Here is a 23,216-nt window from a genome sequence, read left to right on the forward strand (position 1 = left end):
CTTCCAGTTTACTGTCCATCTTTTTCAGTCCCTGCAAATGACATCTTCTTTTGTTCCAGGCTTTGTCATATTGTTTCTTGGATGGGTCTTTAGCCTAGAATTCAGTGGTTCTCAACCGCCGGTCCGCGAAGTGCATTACAATTTAATACCCTAATTTCAAGATGCAATATGTTGAAGGCTTGTCCATGGATAAAATAAATGAAACATCAAATTGTACACAGATTCAGAACTTCATGAGGTAACATTAGGGTTGGAAACTCTAATCTCTAAACTCTAATCTTAGTTGAACTCTCACAATCACAGAATGTGGCTTCAATGTCACCAACTAGTTCCTAATGACGCTCCATGAACATTCGCTGTCTTAAGGGATTACTCACGTGCAATTATTTGGTAAAAATCTCGAATTTTGTTTAAAATCTCCTTGACAATACAACAATTTTTTCATTCACTCAGAATTGCTTCGCGGGCCGGATGAAATCACCAGGTGGGCCGGGTGCGGTCCGCGGACCGTATGTGTGACACCCCTGGTTTACAGGTTCACACCGACGCCCACGAGGTTTTATTGCGCTGTTGTTTTTGTCTCAACCTCACTTTGATATATACTTTAACAGTTGTCTCTGTCAGAAAAAAGCTATTTCATAATTGTGCAGTCGTATTCAACTTGCCAATGCTTTATCGACTTGAAGAAATTTCAGACGACTTATTGTAAGTTCCTTCAAAAAGTATATTCGGTCGAGGCGTCGTGTACATTTAACAAATATCCGATGGCGGCTGGACTATCGCAACTACAGTATGCATCTGTTCGACCAATGCAAAATGAAAAACGCCACTTATAGACCCATGCGAACTTTTCGAAAATGTATTTGCTTACCGTGATACAGCGGCTATTACACTCCTTTCGTTATGGCAATTTCCCTCACATACGTGATGCAAACAAATATATGAGTTACTGTCCACCTTACGAAACCCATAGTGGGGGGGGGGAGTATTTAGTTCTGCTTCAAAAGCGGTGTCATACATATAGCCGAAAATCATAACTTTTGGGTAAGTATAAAGTGCAATTGTAGGCGAAACCTACTCCCGTTTATCCACAATGTTGAAGGACATCGTTGTTGTGTATTATATGCACTGATTTGAAAATCAGAAATAATCAGAAGTATGCAACACAGGCGTTTACCTCTGCACCGTAATATTTCGGCAGCTTCAGTGGTAACCATGCATATATTTTTTATATCTCCGTAATATCCTCCTCTTCCAGAACAGGCAGTCAAATTGTTACTACGAGCTATCGAGTGGTTGTAATATAGCTCGTCCGATCCATCGCTAAACACATATCAATATGACTGTTACGGAATCACAGGTGGTCAAAGTAGTCACCGTCGCTACTCAAGTAGAAATAGAAGTAACGCCGAAATTTCTACTCGAGTAGAAGTAGGAGTAGTGTTTCACAAGTAAGTAAGTAAGTAGGTATTACACGCCTATTTTTGCGTTCAAAAATGAAAACTGTCAAGTAGAAGTAGGAGTAGTCTAAAATCATAACTACTTAAACGTATAGTTGGAGTAGGAAAAATCTACTTCAATAACTTCTGAAAATAGAAGTACTTCGTTACTGACCACCTCTGTACGGAATCTATAATTATTGTGTATTTACTACACCAGTGGTTTTCAACATTTTTGTTCTCGTGGCACCTTCGGAAATCGCAAAATAGTTCGCGGCACCCCAGCAATTCTAATTCCCTGATTTGCGGTAGTATTGGCTAAAAAAGGTCATCAACAGGCTTATGCACAAACAAGAGCGTTGCCTAAAGAAGAAAATGCGGGTCAAAAAATTTGATGAGGCTTTGTTTTATGGAAAAATATCGAAATTAAAAGATGGTCATGGAACCTTATTGGATGATTAACACAACTCATAGGATCATTGTGCATATGTGTAGAGATAATTCACTACACCAACTCCACTGCTATTGACAATGGACATATAGCGAGTAATTAACAGGCAGTTGGATACAGAAGGGCGGTGATAGGACGAAGTCACTACCTTCTATTCATCGTAGACCTGTCTTCGAGCCAAGTCATTTCAATATTTTCAAGTCACGCAAATATTTAATGTGACCCGTGTCACGTTGTCTAAAATTTTTGATATCGAGTCAATTTCAAGTCATCAAATATCTCCAGTGTGCATCGCATGGTTTTAATGCGCATGCATATCTGATAGACGTCGCCAAATTAGTCAAACTAACAATAATATATTATCTGTCAACGCGGTTGATTTTGTAAATTGAGCAATGAGCATGCTGCTCACACGGTATACTCCATTCTATTTAATATGGAAGGCTGAAGGATATTTATTTACTGAAACGATGCATCAAGGCTATAGTATAAAGGCTCTATAGACGGTGTGGACGTCATATTTGTGTAGGGAAAAAGCTCTTGTGCAATTGTGAAAAAATGATTACCAAATTTCGACGAAATTGCCAAGGAAGGTCGAGATTTAGTTGTTATATATCTGACTCATTATCAGGATTTCCCAAATATCATTGAATACCAAATGATACTGCTCGATTGTCCAGCAATCCACACATATCATATTATTATTGCTTCGTTAGTCGTAGTTGCTTAAGGCATATGGTAGTCATGAAATACCGAAAGGGCATACCATTTTGCATTGTGCAGAAGACAGCCACAGGCTTTGTTTTGATTTCGTGAAATCTACATTAGCGCGACAAAAGACACTTTCATATACTGATCATCCCTTGGGAAACATATTTTCCAATATATTACCTGCTTGTCGGGTTCAGTTCCTCTCTTCCTCGTTACCTATTTCAGTGTGGACAGCATTTTATTTGCATATTTTATCACATTCGTTTTAAAGGGACTGTGATGATCCGTAATTAGGCTATAATTGCTTTCCTCGATTGCTTCTGTTACACGTTACATTCTCACTATTTCCCTGTAGTTCTCTTCTTTTCTGTTCTGCTGTGTGTTGTGTTTTGATGTATGTTCCCAGGTAGCACGCCTACTTGGGTACCACAAGGTATCAAGGTGAGATGAATTGTGGTAACCAGCTGGGGAAACCAAGCGGGAACCGTACATTTTTGGCCCCAAATTACAGAGGTATTTTCTGGGGGACCATGTGGGTAACCCACTTAGCTGGCAGCGAAGACAATATTACGAGCCCGGTCCTTGTAGCAGTGGCAGTAGCAGTGTAAGTGTGCCGAGAAGTCGACGTAGAGATGTGCTAGGCGATGTTAGGTAAACCCTACACGATAGTTAACTTAACATTGTATACTGTACAGTACATACCTGGAACCTGCTACCACCAATCACGCAAACCAATATATATGGTAATCTGAGTATATAATAACCTTTACGGTGGTTGAGTGAGGCCGTCATCACTGTTTAAGTGTAATCGTTGAGTTATATTTTCAACTGAACAAGACACACACAATGTACAATACGATAAGATAGAAAGCGATGTAATGAACAGATAGGAGGATGCCGACCGACGCGCAGTTGCCGTATTTTAGATTGACATCTACCTCGGCTTAGAGTGCCCGCCGTCACAGTTACTCTCGATGTTGATCATTTTCGAGGCCAGGGCCCTTGCTAGCGATTTCCATAACTTGTGTGTGAGTGCATTCTTTCGTCGAGTCATTCTCGGGTCTCATGTCGCAAGAAGAGGAGCCCGGACAAACCTCCGACGGGAGTCGAACCGAGGCCGCCCGATTCTTAGGCGCTTATCGTCACCACTACCCGAATTCAATTCATGTGGAGGTGGAATTCAATTTGGAAATGTCCCAGCGACCAGCATCGCAAATGAATAAATCGGAAACCGATTATAATATGACTTTACTATATAGATGAACAAACCTTGCTGTAGGAAAATATGAAAGAAGCATCTATTTCGGAAAACTACTCGGTCACATGAGGGAGCCGTATGAAAAGTCGACCATTCTTCATTGACGAAAATAACAAGTTCCAATTATTTGATCACAGAAATTTTACGAGTAAAATTAATCCTGAGTTAAAAATAATAGATACAGATAAGGGATAAAGGTAATGGGATCTACGCAAGAAAATTATAACGCACGCTGTGAGGAATTGAGTACTCTAGCAACGGAAATTTAAGTTCACTTCAGTGTGACAAACGGTCAATTTTAAATAGTTCACATTGACGAGGTAAAGCATGGTAGGGGTTTTAATGTTCGAGGTTCGAGCAACCAACAGGGATAGCATAATAGCTAGAAAACATTACTACATACGGAACCACCTTTATTATTCGATGAAATAAACCAAATAACATTGATGGAAAATAAGGTTGGTTCCTGTGTGGGTGATATATGGGAAATCTGAGCTCCTCTATAAGTGGGTTTCTCATGTTTCAAGATGATTTGATATCAAAAACTCAACAAGTAAACCTTCCCCGAGTTCAAATTGATAGGTACAATTAGAAGAGACTTATTGCAATCTACCTGGGATTGGTATGGTATAACCACGCATCTTTATGGATGGAAATCCCGCTTGGTTTCGATGTGGGTTACATGTTACTAACCCATTCCGATCATCCATCCCACCTAACCACTTAAATTCCACCTGGATACCAAGTGGGCGTGCTAGCTGGGTTGCTTAAAGCCACCTTGGTCACATTAACTTCAATGAAGCTTTCGTTAGCTATGTCGACGCGATAGTCGGTTTACGACAATTTCGGCAACATACAACAATGGCTGAAAGAATTCTAAAACCAGACAAGCTCGATATTAGTCCTGAATGCTCATCCGCTGAAAAACCGTATAAGCATTGGGAGAAGACATTCGATAATTGAGTGGGAATTCGCCGATGGACAAGTTAAAGATCTTACCAAATTTCGTGTCTTCGTCAGTCTATTCCTATTTTGAAGATATAGTTCGACTTACGATGCCGCAATAGAACATCTCGACAAAATCTACACCAAGCAAAAGGACGAAATCGCCACTTGCTAGTAACTCGCACTCAGAAGACCGAAGAGACGATTGAGGAATTTACCTGTGTCTTGGCAGATCTAGCGAAGGATTGCACATTCAAAGCTCTTTCAGCGGAAGATCACCGCAAGGAAACCATCCGCGACGCCTTCGTTACTGGTCTTTGATCAAAAGCTATCCGGCAGAGAATATTAGAAAGTGACGGTGCTGTAACCCTCTAATCGGCAGTTTCAAGAGCCTGATCATTAGAATTTGCGCGGAGATGCTCTGGTATCTACTGCAACACTCCATGTTCATCTGTCAGCGTCGAACCGCTAGAAAATTCACCGAAAGTCTAACAACCATCTGGAGAATCTCCTAGGCGACTCAACTCATTCAGCAAGACAACCAAACCTGATCGAAAGTGCTTCTTTGTGGTCAATCATTCCACCCACGATATAAATGTCCTGCGAAACGGGGCGAGTGTGGCTATTGGGGAGTCACTGGTCATTATGAAGTTGCTTGCATGAGAAAAGCCACTGACAACAAGAAGACAGTAACTGCAATGATTTCGTACTTCAGCGCCATCGGAGTACTCTAATGTCTCATAAAAGCATGAATGGTAATCAAGATCTGATGCCACATAACCTTTGCGTTGAACGACTCCGCTTCAGCTAAAAGCTTCATACGCACTGCGTAGGCTACGCCAACGTAATTCACATACGATCTACTCCGTACTAGGGATGGTGTGAACGTGAGGTTCACGTTCGCGTTCTGTGTGTGAACCTCAGTCAATTCGAGGTTCACGCTCACAAACGAATCTTGGTAGATTCTGCACTCTGAACCTTTATCACATATTACAATTTTCACTTCATTCTAACATCTTTGGTTGAAATTTATTGAATTTCAACTGCGGGGCACTCTATGCGTGGCGCCGGCAGCATACAAAAATTCAACAGCAAACGATCATACACCTTGAAAATCTCAAAAAACTACTTGCTTTGTTGCAAAAGTTTTCTCGAAATATCCAGCTTTCCGTTTGTGAATACTTAGTGAATTTCTGCTGTGAGCATGACCTGCAATCACACAACATCAAAAGCGAAATACATTACATGCAGTCAGCGAATGATGCTTATTCAACCAATCAATGAGATTGATATCTCTGTCTGATGTAAAAAGTCTGGCAGGCATACGGCGTCAATCTTGGCTTCATATGTTTACTGTATCATCAAAACCAAATCCGTGTGATTGGGGTGTTAGTAATATCGGTATCAAGTACAGAAACCCGCTCACTATCAACGTATAGCAATACTAAGACGTCGAATACATTGTTCGGTCTGGCCTAGACCGTTAAGGCGCAAGCTTATATTCTTGTGCAATTCATCATCGAAATTGTTGGCAAAGCTACGGAAGATATTGTTTTCATGGGATAATTTTATTATTTGATTGCACGAGTTGATATATTTGGTGACGTTTAAAACGTCAATATGTACTCCAGCATTGCCGCATTATTTGGCCAGATTCTTCGCTAGGTATCGTGTACAATGTAGATTAATATAGGTCATTACGTCAATGAAATATAGTGTAGGAATTAGCTACATGACGTATCGTGACGTCATGAGATTCACGTTCGCATTCACACGAACCTGAACTTTTCAGAGGTTCACACCATCCCTACTCTGTACTCTACTACGGTTACATTTGCTTCTAAATCACATTTCTGCAAAATTGAAGAACTCTGCAGACCGGATATTCTAGTAAACACAACGAAATACACCGAATTTCCACTTGAACGGATGGAAGATTTATGCGCTGTTGTGGTGCTTGGTCTCGATTTCACGAACTTGCATAAACGAGTCATTTTCCATATGGGCGGAGATAAAATAACCTTGGAACTCCCTCGAGATCAGAAATACAGCGTATGCGGGATTGCTCAAGCATGTGTCGAAGCGCCGCAAATTTTCAAATTCATGACACCGAATTGCAAACCGATCGCTACTATATCCAGAAGATACAGCGAAGCTGAAGTTTCAAAACTTGAGAAGGAAGGCATCATCGAGCTGTCCTCATCGCCTTGGTGAGCACAGGTTCTGGACGTCAATGACGGTCGACACAACAAGCGCATGGTCATAGACTTTTCTCAGACGGTCAACAAGTAGCTAGCGATGGTGCTAACCGCTGAAAGGTTCAGGGTCGTGTGAACGCGAACTTTTTTGAAAGGTTCTGTGTGAACGCGAACGTTAACCTCATGGCGTCACGTGACGTCATATTGCTCATTCCAACCCTATATTTCAGTGAAGTGATGGTGTTATGTTCGTGTATTTACGTTGGTATCGTTTCACTCTATTTTGTATAGGACTAGTAATTAGCGCCAATCATTATTTCCTCGTGTGCTTTGCGTTGTATTTATACCCTGTGTTCTGTCATTTACTGTCTTTCGTTCAACTGCACTCTGCCTGTATTAAAGTTATTCTGCTGATAATATACTGATTTCGTATTGCAACCTCGTCGTATTGAGGTATTGTTCAAACAAGATCAAGAACATAACAATTGGTGTCAGAAGTCGGATTCATAGTTATTTCTGCGACGAACACATATCATGGAATCGGGTATTTTGAAGCTTCTGGAGAAGCAGCAGGAAATGATGGCGGAACAACGCGCACAGCGTAAAGAAGATATGGAGCAGCAAAACGCTCGTCACAGAGAAGATTTGGCGCAACAACGCGCACAGCATGACGAAGCAATGGCGAAAGTGATGGCTGGGTTGGAACACCAAAAAAACCAACACAAAGAAGAGATGGCACAGTTAACGCAGAGGATGAGTCCCGGTTCGTCAACATCTGAAGCTACCGCTCCCAAGTTTGATTCGTTCGTAAAGTCAAAAGAGAAATGGGACCACTATCTGCAACGATTCAACCATCACCTTGCAATTTACGGCATTTCCAACATGGAGAAGAAAAGAGCGTGTCTACTCTCATGGTTCGGACCTGAAACGTACTCGCTCCTACGTAATATGTTTGGTGCCGCTGATGTCAGTGCGCAATCCTTCGACGCGTTGACTGAGAAGTTGTCTACACACTTCAAAGACTTCATTCATGTGCAAGCAGCCAGGTACGAATTTTACAATTGCAAAATGCAGCCGGGACAATCGTACGCCGATTGGATCGCTGCTCTACGCGGAATCTCCAAAGATTGCAACTTCATATGCTCAAGAGATGGCTGTGATCAGAGCTACGTTGATGAGCTAATGCGCGATCTCATTAATAAAGTAACGCCGCACGCGGATGTGAGACGGCATTGTCTAACACAAACCAATCCATCTCTCGACGACGTTCTCAAAGTAGCCGCAACATACGCGAGAACGCTGGAAACTGATAGGGTTATCCAGGGCGAAAGTAGCGGTAAAGACACTTCCATCGTCAACAAAATGACGGGAAGTTATCAGAAGGGGAAAAAACCTTCCAAATCCAACCAAGGCAACTTCCCAGAAAGACTGAAATCCTGCAGCCGCTGTTTCATCGATCACCAGAGAAGAGACTGTCAATATCGACATTCAGTATGTCAGAAATGTGGTCGTAAAGGTCATATCAAGCCTGCGTGCATGTCTACCAAGCCTAGTATCACGCAACAGGTCACATCCGTAAATTTCTGCTCAGTGCCACTCCTCTCCTTCGACATCGATCAACTATATCGACGCGTAGGAAACCAGCTCTGGATCAACTCCAGCATCAACGGCATTCCGCTGCCGACACAGTGGACACTGGTGCACCCTCCGCCATGGTGGGATTGACTGGGTACAAAACTTTGGGCTCTCCGAAACTCTCAGCATACCATTGCTCTTTCGTAGCGTATGGCGACAAGCCACTGAAAGTGAAAGGTATTTGCACTGTAACCGTGCAGGTGGCAGACATGGGGTAATCGCGATTAGTAATCGTAATCGATTACGACGATTACAGCATTTTGAAGTAATCGTAATCGCAATAGATTACATTCGAAAAAAATCCGAAGTAATCGTAATCGTAATCGACTACTTCCCATATCTAATCGATTTTTTTGTGAAAGAACGATTACTTTTTGTTTGTACAAGGACTGACATAAACTGAATATTCGTGAACAAGAATGAGATAATATACCACGTTAGCGATAGCACAACGTCTGTTTTCAAACGCCACTGACTCATTATTACGTCAAGTATTAGCTCCGCTCGTCATTGCGTAAGAAGTATCCACACATCGTAAACAAACATGGGATGGACATTGTAGTGTGATTGTAAGAACACCCCCCCCCCCGTGTTGTATATCAGGTTATCAATACACTACAAAAGCCCCTACCTCGCAGCAGGATATTGATCACCACTCTCCCTATAGTTTCAAATAGTAACTTATGTATTGATGTTTGGTTGTGCTTAGTCAAACGCAGTTTACCGTTGCTGCTTGACGAGCAGGTGGCCTACGTACGCACTACGCACGTGCACCTGACGAAGATTCGTAATTTTGTACTCGTTGAATAAAACATTGCAGTTTCCACAACGAAGCATTACAAATAAACAGCTGCTGATATATATCATAACCGAACCGTGCTTAGCCGTTTCTCGTAACAGCAGCTCGCAGTATATGTATTAAGTTGAAGGCAGAATTTTTATGTTCACTATATCTTATTCTCATATAACTACTTGAAACGGGCGTCAATCGTTATTTCACAGTCCGTTACTTAGCATTTGGACGGATTGGACCTGCCGCCATAACCATCCGCTTATAGCCTGACATGTTAGCGTGGGTTGTAGCTAGAATCGGCAATTCCGCCAAAACAGCAATTCGTCCCCCTGTCCAATCGTTGGTCAATTTTCAAAACTGAATTTCGTCAATAATATTGGCAATTGCATTATATTACTATTCATTTATAACCTCTCTGAGCCTCGAGTGTCAGATTTTCCTGTAGAGCTGGGGCAAGTAATTCATAATCATAGCATCTGGTATGTTGTTATAATAATTACTTTATAGTATGTTGTTAATTCGCGACCTCCAGTCTGTTGCATGATAAGAAGATATTGTACTCGCCCAAACGTAGCAGACTAAAACAATATCTTTGTGAGACGCACACACAAATTGTCATGGCTTTACTCCTTTGTGGATGCGCCGGGTGGCATTTGCATTGTGGGCCCAGATTGGAAGGACAGGAGTTATTAGTCACGCCCACCCAGCGCGGCTAGTGACAATGGACGAATACCCTAAGTTTCGGCCAAGGTATATCTTTGGTATCACATCCCGTGGAGTTGCGTGTTGGCCGAAACTGCATATGTCTTTTGGTGTGTTGTGGGATCGTGGCGCGGTAATGACCGGCTCCGAAATGCCTGTTCTCATAAAATAGCCTATGCTTGTTTTTTCTTGAGGCAAAGAGGTATGCATTTCAAACCCAGCTATCTACTGGAGCAGGGGTCACCAACCGTTTTGAAACAACAAGCTACTTCTTGTGTAGTGTGTACTGATTATTGCGACGACCGACGGGTTTCCACTTATTCCCTCCGTTTATCCGTGTTCAGTTGGATTTCTTCACTTAGAGTAAGTCAAACAGAGCACTGGGCCGGGTTTCCGCCCCTTACCAAGAACAAAAAACGGTCACTCGCCATGACTCACACCAGCTCCTCCGGGCTCAGTTGCGTTGCTGCAGTGCGCGCCGAAGCGCCCATCTCCGCGTCGAGACTCGGGAATATTAACTATAGATTCCCGTTGAGCCGCCGCGTGCGGGCGAAGACAAGCAATGCCCCGAGCGACTGCGTTCGTATCTTCTTTGGGGTCGGCCGACCCATGTTCAACTGCTGCTCATATGAAACCAGCTTCAACTTTCAAATTTCTCATTTGGATATTTGCTACAGCGACCGCGGGCGACTCATTTGGTCCGCGTTGATGATCCCTGTACTAGAGACATTTGAATCGCAAGGCTCGAAGAACATTTTCAAGAATTAATTAAATTCTCGAAAATACTCTATAATTTATGTTGGTTTACGAAATACTTTCGAGTCCCCTTCGAGCACGCTCCCCACTCTATTAAGGAATTTGGGGTGCGGCAGGTAAAGACCTGACAATAATGCAAATCGTTGGATGCGATAAATCATCCACTATAAAGTTGTGCGATTGGTATATTATGACGTAATAAGCAAATGACGCACGATGTATGAAGAGAGTTGATATCTCATTAAGCCTTTTCATCGCAATCCTGGTATTGTCTTCCAATATATCATTTAAGATTATAGTCCTAAGCAAAACAAATGTAATCGTGAGTAATCGTGATTACTTTTCCAATGTAATCGTAATCGTAATCGACTACTTCCTGATTTTGCTGTAATCGTAATCGTAATCGTAATCGCGTGATTCCGAAGTAATCGTAATCGCAATCGATTACATTCAGAAAGTAATCACCCCATGTCTGGCAGGTGGGTTCTGAAATTCGAGTTGGCATAAAATTGGTTGTTGACGAACACCGTGGGCAAAACATTTTTGGTCTCGATTGGAGCGATGCTTTCTCCATGACCGCTAAGGGGGCGTCTGCTTTGGATGCAATTTCCTCGCAGATGGTCAAATCGCAATCATGTAATACTATTGTCATTTCTGATTCGAACGACAAATTAGTATCTTTTCAGTCCAAATTTCCCTCCGTTTTCTCTAATGTGTTGGGACGATGCACCAAGACAAAGGTGACAATTCACTTGAAACCTAATGCCAAGCATGTTTTCAACAAGCCACGTCCTTTGCCTTTCGCAAGGCAAATCGCTGTTCAATCCGAATTGAATAGATTAGTCAATCAAGGTATTCTCGAAACAAGCAATTACAGTGATTGGGCAGCACCAATTGTTGCCGTCACTAAATCTAATGGATCAGTACGCATTTGTGGTGACTTCAAAGCATTGAAGCAACAAATTCAGATAGATCAACATCCCTTGCCCTCCTTGGATGAAATCCTTCAAGTTACAGGGTGGCTGTATTTTCACGAAAATTGATCTTCCCGATGCTTATTTTCAGCTAGAATTAGATGATGATGCGAAGAATTTGTGTGTCATCAACACGCAATTCGGTCTATTCCGTTATCGACGTATGTGTTTCGGAGTCGCATCTAGTCCCGCAAATTTTCAACGCTGTATTGATGCCATGATCACCGGCTTACCCGGTGTTACTAGTTTTATCGATGACATAATCGTTACTGGCATTGATGAACGCGATCATTTTCGCAACTTATCGCTACTATTTGAGCGCCTCACCGAATACGGTTTCACCGTCAACTTCGCGAAATGCGAATTTTTCAAAAGTAGTATCGAGTATCTTGGTCATATAATCGACAAGGACGGCAAACGCCCGTCTCACAAATCTGTTGAAGCAATCAAACAGTTGCCTAAACCTCGGGATGTTCGCCAGCTACAGGCAATCCTGGGCAAAGTCAATTATTATCGCGCGTTCATTCCTAATTTTACGAATAAAGCCGCTGCCTTGTACCGCCTTCTTCAAAAATACGCGCAATTCATTTTGAATACGGACTGTGACGCAGCTTTTCGCATTCTCAAAAACGACGTAATCGACGCTATGCAGTTAGCTCATTATGATGTAAACAAGCAGCTACTTTTGTACACTGATGCTTGTCAATTCGGAATCGGTGCTGTCCTCTCAATCGAGCACAATGGTGAAGAGAGACCGATCGCGCACGCATCGAAAGCACTTTCCGATTAGCAAAAATCCTACTCTCAAATAGAGAAGGAAGCTCTGTCAATCATTTACGGAGTCACTAAATTTCGTCAATTCTTGTATGGTAGAAATTTACGCTCGTAACGGACCACAAACCCCTTTTAGCTATTTTCTCGCCGGACAAAAAAATTCCCGTGATTTCAGCGCAACGCTTACAGCGATGGGCGCTAACGCTCATGGCTTACCAATACGATATTCGCTATAAACCGACTAATCAGCACGGAAACGCCAACGGTTTATCTCGCCTACCAAAGGGTCCAGACCCTGAGTTTGACGAACTGGAAATTCGTGAAAACGCGGAGATCGTTCACGCTATTAATATGGCATTCGATGGCTTGCCGTTAACTCGCAATGAAATTCGCGACGCGACGCTGAAGGACAAAACCATGAAACTAGTAAAATTATCTGTCACTCATGGTAATTGGAATCCAAAGACGCACATTGTTGATTTTTCATGGTTTTCGACTCGCAAACATTCGCTTTCTCTGCACGAAGACATAATCATGCTCAATATTGATGGTTTTCAGCGCGTAGTAATTCCGCAGTCACTTCGCTCGCGAGTCTTATCATTGTTGCACGAAGGACATTGGGGTAGCGCGAAAATGAAGCAGATGGCTCGACGTTACATCGCATGACCTTGTATTAATCGCGACATTGAAAATCTCGTTAAGAGTTGCGACGCTTGCCGTAAGGTAATGAAAGCGCCTGATCGTCAGTATCGCGAATGGCCTAAAACTTCTGAAAGCTTTGAACGAATTCACTTGGATTTCGCAGGTCCAGTAAACAATAAAATCTTTCTTGTCATCGTCGATGCGCATTCGTTAAAGTAATGAATGTCGGTTCTACCACAACCTTGTGTGTGGTCAACGCTTTGAGGGAAGTCTTTTCTATCGAAGGCTTGCCCGTAACAATTGTCACGGATGGCGGGCCGCAATTCACATCGAATGAATTCGATACGTTTTGCTCTAATTTGGCAATCAGCCACATCGTATCACCGTCTTTTCACCCTACCTCGAACGGGGAAGCGGAGAGTTTCGTCCAGAATTTGAAAGCTGGATTAATAAAAATTGCGACGGGGGAAAAGATTACAACTTCGCGCTCCAAACACTTCTCGCTACTTACCGATGTGCACCGCACTCGGGCATAGACTGGAAAACGCCTGCCGAGATTTTACATGGTCGACAGCCGCGCAATTTGTTAAGTTTGTGCTCGCCCTTTGATAAATCGAAACCCGTTACGCCTAGACAATCAGTCCTTCATTTCGAGATTGGTTCCTCGGTTTACGCTCGCAGTTACCGAAGCGGGCCAAAGTGGGTTGCTGGCGTGGTGACGGAAATACTGGGACGTGTTGTGTACATTATAAACACAGATCATGGGTATTGGAGGAGGCACAAAAACCAACTCCAACCACGCTTGATTTCAGCAGGCAATGATACAGCCACACAGGAAGTTGCTCAGCCTCAACAGTCCCAAGCTGAGCAACCATTGGTCAGTAATAGGGCACAACGTCCTGCAGATAGTCCTGCTCGTACGTCGGGTAGACGTTACCCCGTTAGGAATAGAAAACAAACAGATTTCTATCGGCCGACGTAAATCACCTTGTACCAATTACCTTACAGGGGAGGACTGTTATGTTCGTGTATTTACGTTGGTATCGTTTCACCCTATTTTGTATAGGACTAGTAATTAGCGCCAATCATTATTTCCTCGTGTGCTTTGCGTTGTATTTATACCCTGTGTTCTGTCATTTACTGTCTTTCGTTCAACTGCACTCTGAATCGTGTCGCCTGTATTAAAGTTATTTTGCTGATAATATACTGATTTCGTATTGCAACCTCGTCGTATTGAGGTATTGTTCAAACAAGATCAAAAACATAACAGATGGCCTATATTAATTATTGTACAGTGTGTACACCGTGTGTACACGATACGGAGCGACGACTCGGGCCACATCATCCACAATGCTGATGTACATATTGACGTTTTAAACATCGCCAGATATATCAACTGCGGCAATCAAATGATATATTAATCCCATAAAATCAATATCTTCCGTTGCTTTGACAACAATTTCGACGAGGATTTGCAAGGAAATATAGGCTTACGCCTTAGCGATCTAGGCCAGGTAGGACAATGTACGTCGTCTGAGTATTGCTATACGTTGATAGTGAGCGGGTTTCTGTACTTGATACCTATATTACCAACACTACGTTGATATTGAGCAGAGTGTATAACGGGTTTCTATACAGGTCTGCATGCGGCCGATATTACTCCATTAACAAGTTATACAGCAGTAGCCAACACCCCAATCGCACAGACTTGTTTTTTATGATACAATAAACATATTGACCCCGCACGCTTGCTAAATTTTTGTACGCTTGCTAGATTTTTGTATCAGACAACGATATCAATCTCATTAATTGGTTGAATAAGCATCATTCGCTCATTACATGTAATGTATTTCGCTCTTGATGTTGTGCGATTGCGGGTCAAGCTCACGGCAGCAGGGTTGTAACCTAGTCACAAGGCTCCGAGTCACGAGTCAATCTCACTATTATAGTTTTGACTCGAGTCAAGTCGAGTCATTTCAATTCATAACCTAGTCAAGTCCAAGTCCAAGTGATCGAGCAGAGGGTCGAGTCCGAGTCATGGAATTATGACTCGAGTCCGAGTCCAAGTCGTTTTGTTGACTGCTCAGTTTCCAGTTAAAGTCTTGTTTAACCCACTTTTTAGTACTCTGTTTGGTGATATCGAATGGTTCTCATTTATAATATAACAATTTTCCTCACTTTTAGCAGTTTCTGGTCGCATTTTCAAGTACCAGTACCAACAGACGAAATCCCAATAGTGTGTTGGCTTCGGAATTACAATGAAATGTCGGTCTTGGCCGTCTGAGTCTCGAGTCAATGACTTGAGTCGAGTCATGCCCAATGACTCGAGTCCAAGTCGAGTCAATACACAGATTGACTCGAGTCGAGTCGAGTCATTTCAGTATTTTGAAAAAAATGACTTGAGTCGAGTCGAGTCATCAGAATATCGTGACTCGAGTCGGACTCTAGTCGAGTCATGACTCGAGTCATTACAACTCTGCACGGCAGAGAGTCATTAAATATTCGCAAACGGAAAGCTGGATATTTCGAGCAAACTTTTGTAACAATGTGAGTAAAAATTTTGAGATTGTAAAGATGCATGCTCGTTTAGTGTTGATATTTTAATACTGCCATCGCCGCGCATAGAGTGGCCCACAGTTGAAATGTTATACATTTCAACCGAAGATATTATAATGAAGTGAAATTTGTAATAAATGAAAAAGGTTCGCAGTGCAGAACCTCTCAAGGTTCGTTTGTGAACGTGAATCTCTGAATTTCAGAGGTTCACACACAGAACGCGAACGTGAACCTCACGTTCACACCATCCCTATAGGCTACACTTTACCAGACGCCTATCCTTTACCAAGGATCGATGATCAATTGATCATGATCAAGTCAACAACATCGCTCGTTTTAAAGTTTTCGGTACCTTAGATCTGAAGTCCGCGTATTATCAAGTAGCGCTATCACCTGATGATCGTCCAAATACTGCATTCGAAACTGGTGGAAATCTTGATCAATACCGTCGATTGCCATTTAGAGTGACCAACGGAGTTTCGGCATTTTAACGAATAATCGACAACGTCATAAAAGACAACAGGCTCATCGGCACCTTCGCCTATCTGGATAATATTACTGTTTGCGGCATGGACAGCGACGACCACGATCGACATCTGAAAGCTTTTTCAAATGCTGCGGAACAGTTTAACCTCATTTTCAATCATTCGGAGTCGATCATCTGTTCATCGGAAATAGACTTGCTCGGCTATCGCGTGTCACACGGCTTAATCTAACCGGACCAAGAAAGACTAAACCATTAATCATTTACTGCTACCGCGTACTAATCTCGAACTAAAACGGGTGTGTGGTATGTTTGCGTATTATGCCTAATGCTTGCCAAACTTTTCGGATAGAATCCGCCCTTTGTATTCCGTTGACAGATTTCCACTTTCCGAAACTGCGACTAACGCCTTCAACGATTTAAAACGCGAGTTAGTGGACGCCTCTCTTGGTGCGATCGATGAGACAAGTCCGTTCACAATTGAGTGCGATGCTTCTAATGCTGCCATGGCAGCTATCCTTAGTCAAAACGGTCGACCTGTCGCGTTAATGTCTAAAGCACTATCGCCTAGCGAGATACGCTACTCCTCCGTTGAGAAAGAAGTGTCCTCAATTATCCCGACAGTTCGTAAATTGGCTGATTTATTGCATGGGTGACATTTCACTCTTGTTACTGATCAGTAGGGTAAGTTTTTGCAACTTTTACAACTTTTTTACAGCTTCCTACTGCTTCCTAGATACTCAGAATATATATATATTATGATGTTTTAGGCTGTTTGGGGGGATTTTATAGAGCAACGTTTCGCAACTTTTGTCCATTTTTCCTGTAAATTTTTGTTGAACTTTTATCAAATATTGCGTGAAAATGCAAAAGAGTGATTTAAAATCATGCTATAAACTAGTTCTAGCTTAGTTATATCCACGTTGATTTGCACAGCAATGAGCTACATGATGGGTTAGCTGCATCTGAATGTTATCTATGACACAATGGCTTACAAGAAAGAAGTTCAACTACCGCTGCCAAGCACGACCGTGTCCGAACAATCCGTAAATAGACCGCTGTATTAATTCTGTAATTTAAATTTGAGATGGTAACCATTTCACGAAATCCAGGTGAGACCGCCGAAGAGTACATTTTCACTGGGTCACCTTTTTCAAGCTTTTGATTTTGTTTAAAGTCGCTAAATGTTAATTTTTCTGCAATGCCTTGGCTCACCTTCGCAGACCTATATAGGGGGTTTGGGATGCGTCATTTGACTTGTTTTAGTGGGATGAGGCAGTGTTGGGATGACTCGAGTCATGACTTGACTCGAGTCAGACTCGAGTCACCTTATTCGCATGAATTGACTTGACTCGAGTCACTTTGCTAAAATGACTTGACTTCACTTGACTCGGCGTATCAGAAATGTGGATTGACTCGTGACTCGGAGCTAAATTCACGAGTCAATTTCAAGTCATCAAGTAATTGTTGTCGATAAAAATCACTGTATCTTACATATGTTCAGATTGTTCGCGAAACGCTTGCGTAACCCGTGAGAGTGACCAATCATTTAATGACCGTGCGTTTCATTGAGCCTCGACTGTTCTCTCACAAATAAATTGACCGCACACGAAGTGACCGAAGCTTACTGCTTACGTTGTCGTAACTCTAGAAGTAAAGTAATAGAACAGCAAAATGTTTATTTCTGTTCTCTGTCCTTACCTTAACCAAACCTCTTGTTTTATTGAAATTGAAGTAAAATATAGTTTATATAGTCCTCAATCATTGGCGCAGGCTCGAATGGTATCATATCTATTTGAAAATTAGTAATTTATTGTATCTTATCAATTCGTTTTTCTATTCTATATTTTGGCTGGTAACTATAAACTGAGGCTGAGGCTATACAATTACGTAGTTTAACAGTTCTGCGTATATGTGAGCGATACAGTGCCTTCTTGCTTGTGTATTTAGCTCTATTTTCCTTCATCGTTTCGTAATCAATGACAACTCAAACTGTATTTCAGACAGCTAGCAAGTTGCAATGACGTAATCATGCATCATACATACTTCGGAAGGGCAAATTGACTTGAAATGTGACTTGACTCGTGACTTGACTTGACTTGACTCGAGTCACCTCCAAAAATCGAGTGACTTGACTTGACTCGAGTCACCTCCAAAAATCGAGTGACTTGACTTGACTCGAGTCACCTTTGAAAATCGATTGACTTGACTTGACTCGAGTCAAAATGTGCAATGACTCGAAATGACTCGTGACTCGAAGGCAATGACTTGATCCCATCACTGGGATGAGGTTATCGCAATGCTGGGTCGCTTTTTCGGCGAAAATTATTTTCGCATTGCGTAATATTCTAGATGTGTACCAGTAAAAAAATGTAATTTTTGGCGGTCTCGCCAGTCGCCAGACCGTCCATGAAATGGCAAAGTAACAAATTTGACAGCTATGCAGGAACTAGGTTTAACAACGGAACCTTTCCAGTATCTCATGCCCTAATAATTCCGCAAAAATTATAAATGCAACTTTTCACTGCAACTTTTGTTGAAACTTTCTCGCGATTTTAGTGCAAAAAAAATTGCCCTACTGATCAGAGATCCGTCGCATTCATGTTCGACGGCAAATTCAGAGGTAAAATTAAAAACACCAAAATTCAGCTGTGGCGTGTCGAGCTTGGTCAATTCTCGTGTGATAATGTACATAAACCGCGGGCACTGAATGTTGCGGCTGATATGTTTTCGCGGACATATTGCGCATCAATTTCACCCTGTGAGTTGACTTCTAATCTAAACCGGATTCACGGCACTCTCGGTCATCCTGAATTCACAAGGCTGTATCATGTCGTTCTTTCGAAAAATCTCCCTAAATGACGTTCGTGAAATCTGCGCTTGTTGCCGTATTTGCGCTCAAATCTAACCAAATTTTTACAAAAGCAATCCGCAAGTGCTTGTGAAAGCAACGAAGCCGTGGCAAAGAATCAACGTAGATTTTAAGGGACCTTCGAAATCTATCAAATCCCCTTTCATGTTCGTTGTCATAGACGGATATTGTCGTTTTCCGTTCGCCTTTCTATGTCGCAACACTTCTGCGCTAATTTATCGACACTATTCGCCATTTTTGGACTTCTGGGGTATAAGATTATTTACACTCTTGCGTGGTAGCTACTAGCTTCACTACGCCTTACCATCATACAGGAAATTCGCCGTGCGAACAGCCTAATCAAACTTTATGGCGAACTGTAGAACTTATTCTGAAATCCACCGGAGTCTCAGAATCGTGTTGGGATGAAGCTCTTCCTCATGCACTGCATTCAATTCGATCGCTACTTTGCACGTCAACCAATTCAACGCCGCATGATCGATTTTTTTCCCTCTTCAAAAAAAAGTATGGTGGGAAATAGCGTGCCATCCTTGCTATTGACACCAGGACCCGTTTTCTTACGCAAATTCGTCAGAAACAATGGCGACGAACTATGTTCCGAAGTCGAACTTCTTGAAGCCAACCGCACTTCCGCACGTGTCCATTTTCCTAACTGTCGCGAGTCAAACGTCTCGCTCAAGGATCTGGCCCGTTTCCTGCTGAAGAAGCCCCTTCGATTATCCAGGAAAAGCAACAAGCTGAACCTTCCAGTCGATTGCCACGAGCAAAGTCGCGAATGTTCCAATGGTGAGGTGAAGTCCTCTAACGAACAGCCTCGTGAATCCAACTATTCATATGATGCACCAGATGATTCAAGTGGAAATATGGATGCTGAGCTTAGGCTTTCAACTAGAGTTCGGCGCCAACCGGATCGGTATGGTGATATTGTTATCAGTTGAGTTTTTTGACATTGTTGATATGAGAAGTTACAAAATAAGGGGGGAGGGGGGGGGGGAGAATGAGGTGATCCGTAATTAGGCAATCATTGCTTTCCTTGATTGCTTCTTTTGCACGTTACATTGTCTCCATTGTCTTGTCATTCTAACCTTTTCTGTTCCGCTGTATGTTGTGTTCTGTTGTATGTTGCCTAAACCACCTTGGTTACATCTACTTCAATTAAGCTTTAGTTAGATATGTCGACGCGATAGTCAGTTAACGACAGGGACCATCCCAACGAAGTATTCTATTTTCGATCTAATCATAGCTGTAATTTGTTTTCATTGCATAGTAATTATTTTACCTAAACCCTACCACAGGCCGGTCTCAAGATTAAAGCTCGTCAAAAGTCTCACCTTCTGTTCATGCATGATTTGTATACGATCATTACAAAGTGAGGAATTACGGCATGTCGAGCATGTTTTGTCTGAGATGTCGCTGCTGGTGAATTCGACGGAAACAGAATTTAGCAAATAAATTTTTATTATCTATTGATCATGCGGCTTCGAAAAGTAGAATACTTGATGACTTGAATACTGACTGAAAAATTTATTTCCTAGTCAATAGCAGTTCAATATTATTCGTACGTCAATTCATGACATCGCAAAAGTTAATCCATCCCTTTCAACACTGAAGTAGGGTAGCATTGAAATCCCTCTATAGTTAGGATTACCATATTTTGGATTCGGGAAAGGAGGACACTTTTTCCAAATTTTCAAACTTAGAATACCGGAGGTAAATCTTGAAAAAATGGTAAATTTTTCCCACTTCGTAGTCGGTTGACAAAAACAAAAAAAGAGTCAACTTTCCAGCTGAGCTTCCCAAATACGGTTTTTCTTTCACATTATCCGTTGGTTGACTACAAAAAAGGTCAACTCTACGGCTCAGTTCGCGAAATAGCTTCCGGAGCGTTACTTCAGTGCTGATTTACTGTATCTTAGTCGAATTTTACCCTATGTTTACGAAAATTCTCAAATAAGAGGACAAAATCTCAAAATGGAGGACATTTGGGCGTCCTCGGAGGACATTTTCAAAAACCTCAAAAAGGAGGACAAATACTCCTAAATGAGGACATATGGTAACCTTATCTACAAAGATTCTGCTATGCGGTACGGACACGCACTTGCATTGTACAATCCCGTCGCAGAACATGGAATTTGATAGACACTGAGAACCATCCGAGCACGCGAATTCCGCATAGCCGCAGGTCGATCCTATAACATGTTTTTTGGTGGTTATCATATTGTCTACAGTCACAAAATTATTATACCAAGATATGGGCCACGCCTCACAGCAGAATCGCCTGTATAAGCGTTAAGCATGGTGCTAACCCTTGTAAAGTTCTGGTCGGTGTGAACGCCATGACAAAACGTTGATTATGAAGACGACCGTGAACACGAACCACTGATATCACCGATTCGTCATGTCACATATCGACAATTGTTGAGGACTAAGTATTTTCCTAAACGGATTGACATCATGTTTACATTGAGCCGTTTGAAAATATGATGGTGGTAATATTACTTTTTCAAAAAGTGTAGATCAGTGGTCGGGGACCTTTTTTGTCCGAAGAGCCATATTTGCCCTATTTTTTACATGTCAATCAATTGTTACGTCACAATTGAAAATTCGTGACGTCATGGTAGCACTAATTCGAACCCACTACATGGGATTTCTCCTGTGCGCCATATTTTCTCTGTAGAAACGGGTATTTATTGTTCGAAAATAAAGCTCGAAACGAGATGTAAGGCCCAGACGGGCCAAGCCTCACCACTGATAACGCAATTCAAAGTAAGTAGCTTAGAATTTGGTATAATTGATATTATTCGAATGTGACTGTCACACTGATTCCGAAATTCTAAATACTTATGGACTTCCCAATTCTCAAAGCATTCGGCGGTAATATAGCGTTGCGCTACATGCATATATTTTATCGCCGGTAGGCTATGACACAGAGCTATATACTTACGAATCAAGAACGTGGATAGCTATGGCGTTGTTTGTAATTCGAGTTTGTAATTGTGAATGTCACATCCACAACAGTTCATTTCGCGCCTTAGATCAGAAAGACAACGTGTATTTGAAAATTGCGTTTTGAAATGGGCGTTGCCATGTCTGCTATGCTCTTTGATTATTCAACGTATCGCATAATGCAAGACTTAGAGTCGGGTACATAAAATTCGCGAGTGATATTGGCGGCCGGCGTGACAGTCACTTAAATCTGATGATTTTGAAAAGATGGGGTCCAAGCCCCTAAACCTGAAGACGGCATTGTCTTTATCTCTCAAAGACATGTTTATAATGCCACGAGATTAATTATTCCGACCGTGATGAAAATTTACAGAAAAATCGCTGCAATATTGATCAATTCAGTACAAAAATAAATATTTGGCAGAGAGCCATATCTATTACCCAAAAGTGCCATATATGGCTCGCGAGCCATAGGTTCCCGACCACTGGTGTAGATAGTAGTAGCAATTGAGCTCATTAATTGTTCAGACTACATTCATTCATGCATGAACAAAAGTACATACGTAACTTTTGTGTAGGCCTATATTTGATTAGATTGATAGATGCTGTATTCTTAAGTCCGCTGTAAAAATAGAAATAATATGGATTGTTGTATACAATTTTCGCTATTTTATTTGAATTTTCCGATTGGAGTATTGTTGGAAAGCGCTTTTGCCTTTCTTTCCACGCCCCTGTCGGCATGATCATATAGAGGCTACATGTTTCAATCAAGATCAGTAATCATGATGCGTTTGGTGACTTTAGTAAGATATGTCATTGGAATTGAAACGTATCTTATGAAGTTTTATAGTAACTCGTTCGTAACCCTTAATCCGAAATGTGGTCCCTTTTGACAGTGTCAGATTTAATTTTTGTGAATTACCAATGGCAGTACCCAGACTCTGTCACACGCATGCCCTTTTAGAGATAAGATGCAAAGGTTTGATAAAAGCATGACTCTCCCTTCAGGCATGTCTGAAACACAATGACGGTCGTGTCATCACAATTCATACGTAGGATTGAGACTGTGACCTCCAGGAA

At 41.9% G+C, this 23,216-nt stretch overlaps 2 protein-coding genes across 3 annotated transcripts in view; both read right to left on the bottom strand.

The window, feature by feature from the left end:
* LOC145438050 (modular serine protease-like) overlaps positions 1-21,407 on the bottom strand; it is an 85,839-nt gene extending 64,432 nt beyond the window's left edge. Inside the window, exons 1-2 of the mRNA XM_080315426.1 lie at positions 21,289-21,407; positions 1,178-1,323 (exon numbers count right to left, since the gene is read on the bottom strand). Coding sequence (XP_080171552.1) covers positions 1,178-1,323; positions 21,289-21,407 — 265 coding nt within the window. The remainder of the gene's footprint in view (positions 1-1,177; positions 1,324-21,288) is intronic.
* Positions 1-23,216, bottom strand: part of LOC145447292 (uncharacterized) — a 272,585-nt gene that overhangs the window by 119,170 nt on the left and 130,199 nt on the right. The window lies entirely within an intron of this gene.

Source organism: Botryllus schlosseri, chromosome 1, assembly GCF_051294905.1.
Source record: "Botryllus schlosseri isolate E-star chromosome 1, Bs_hap1, whole genome shotgun sequence".
Classification (NCBI taxonomy): domain Eukaryota; kingdom Metazoa; phylum Chordata; class Ascidiacea; order Stolidobranchia; family Styelidae; genus Botryllus; species Botryllus schlosseri.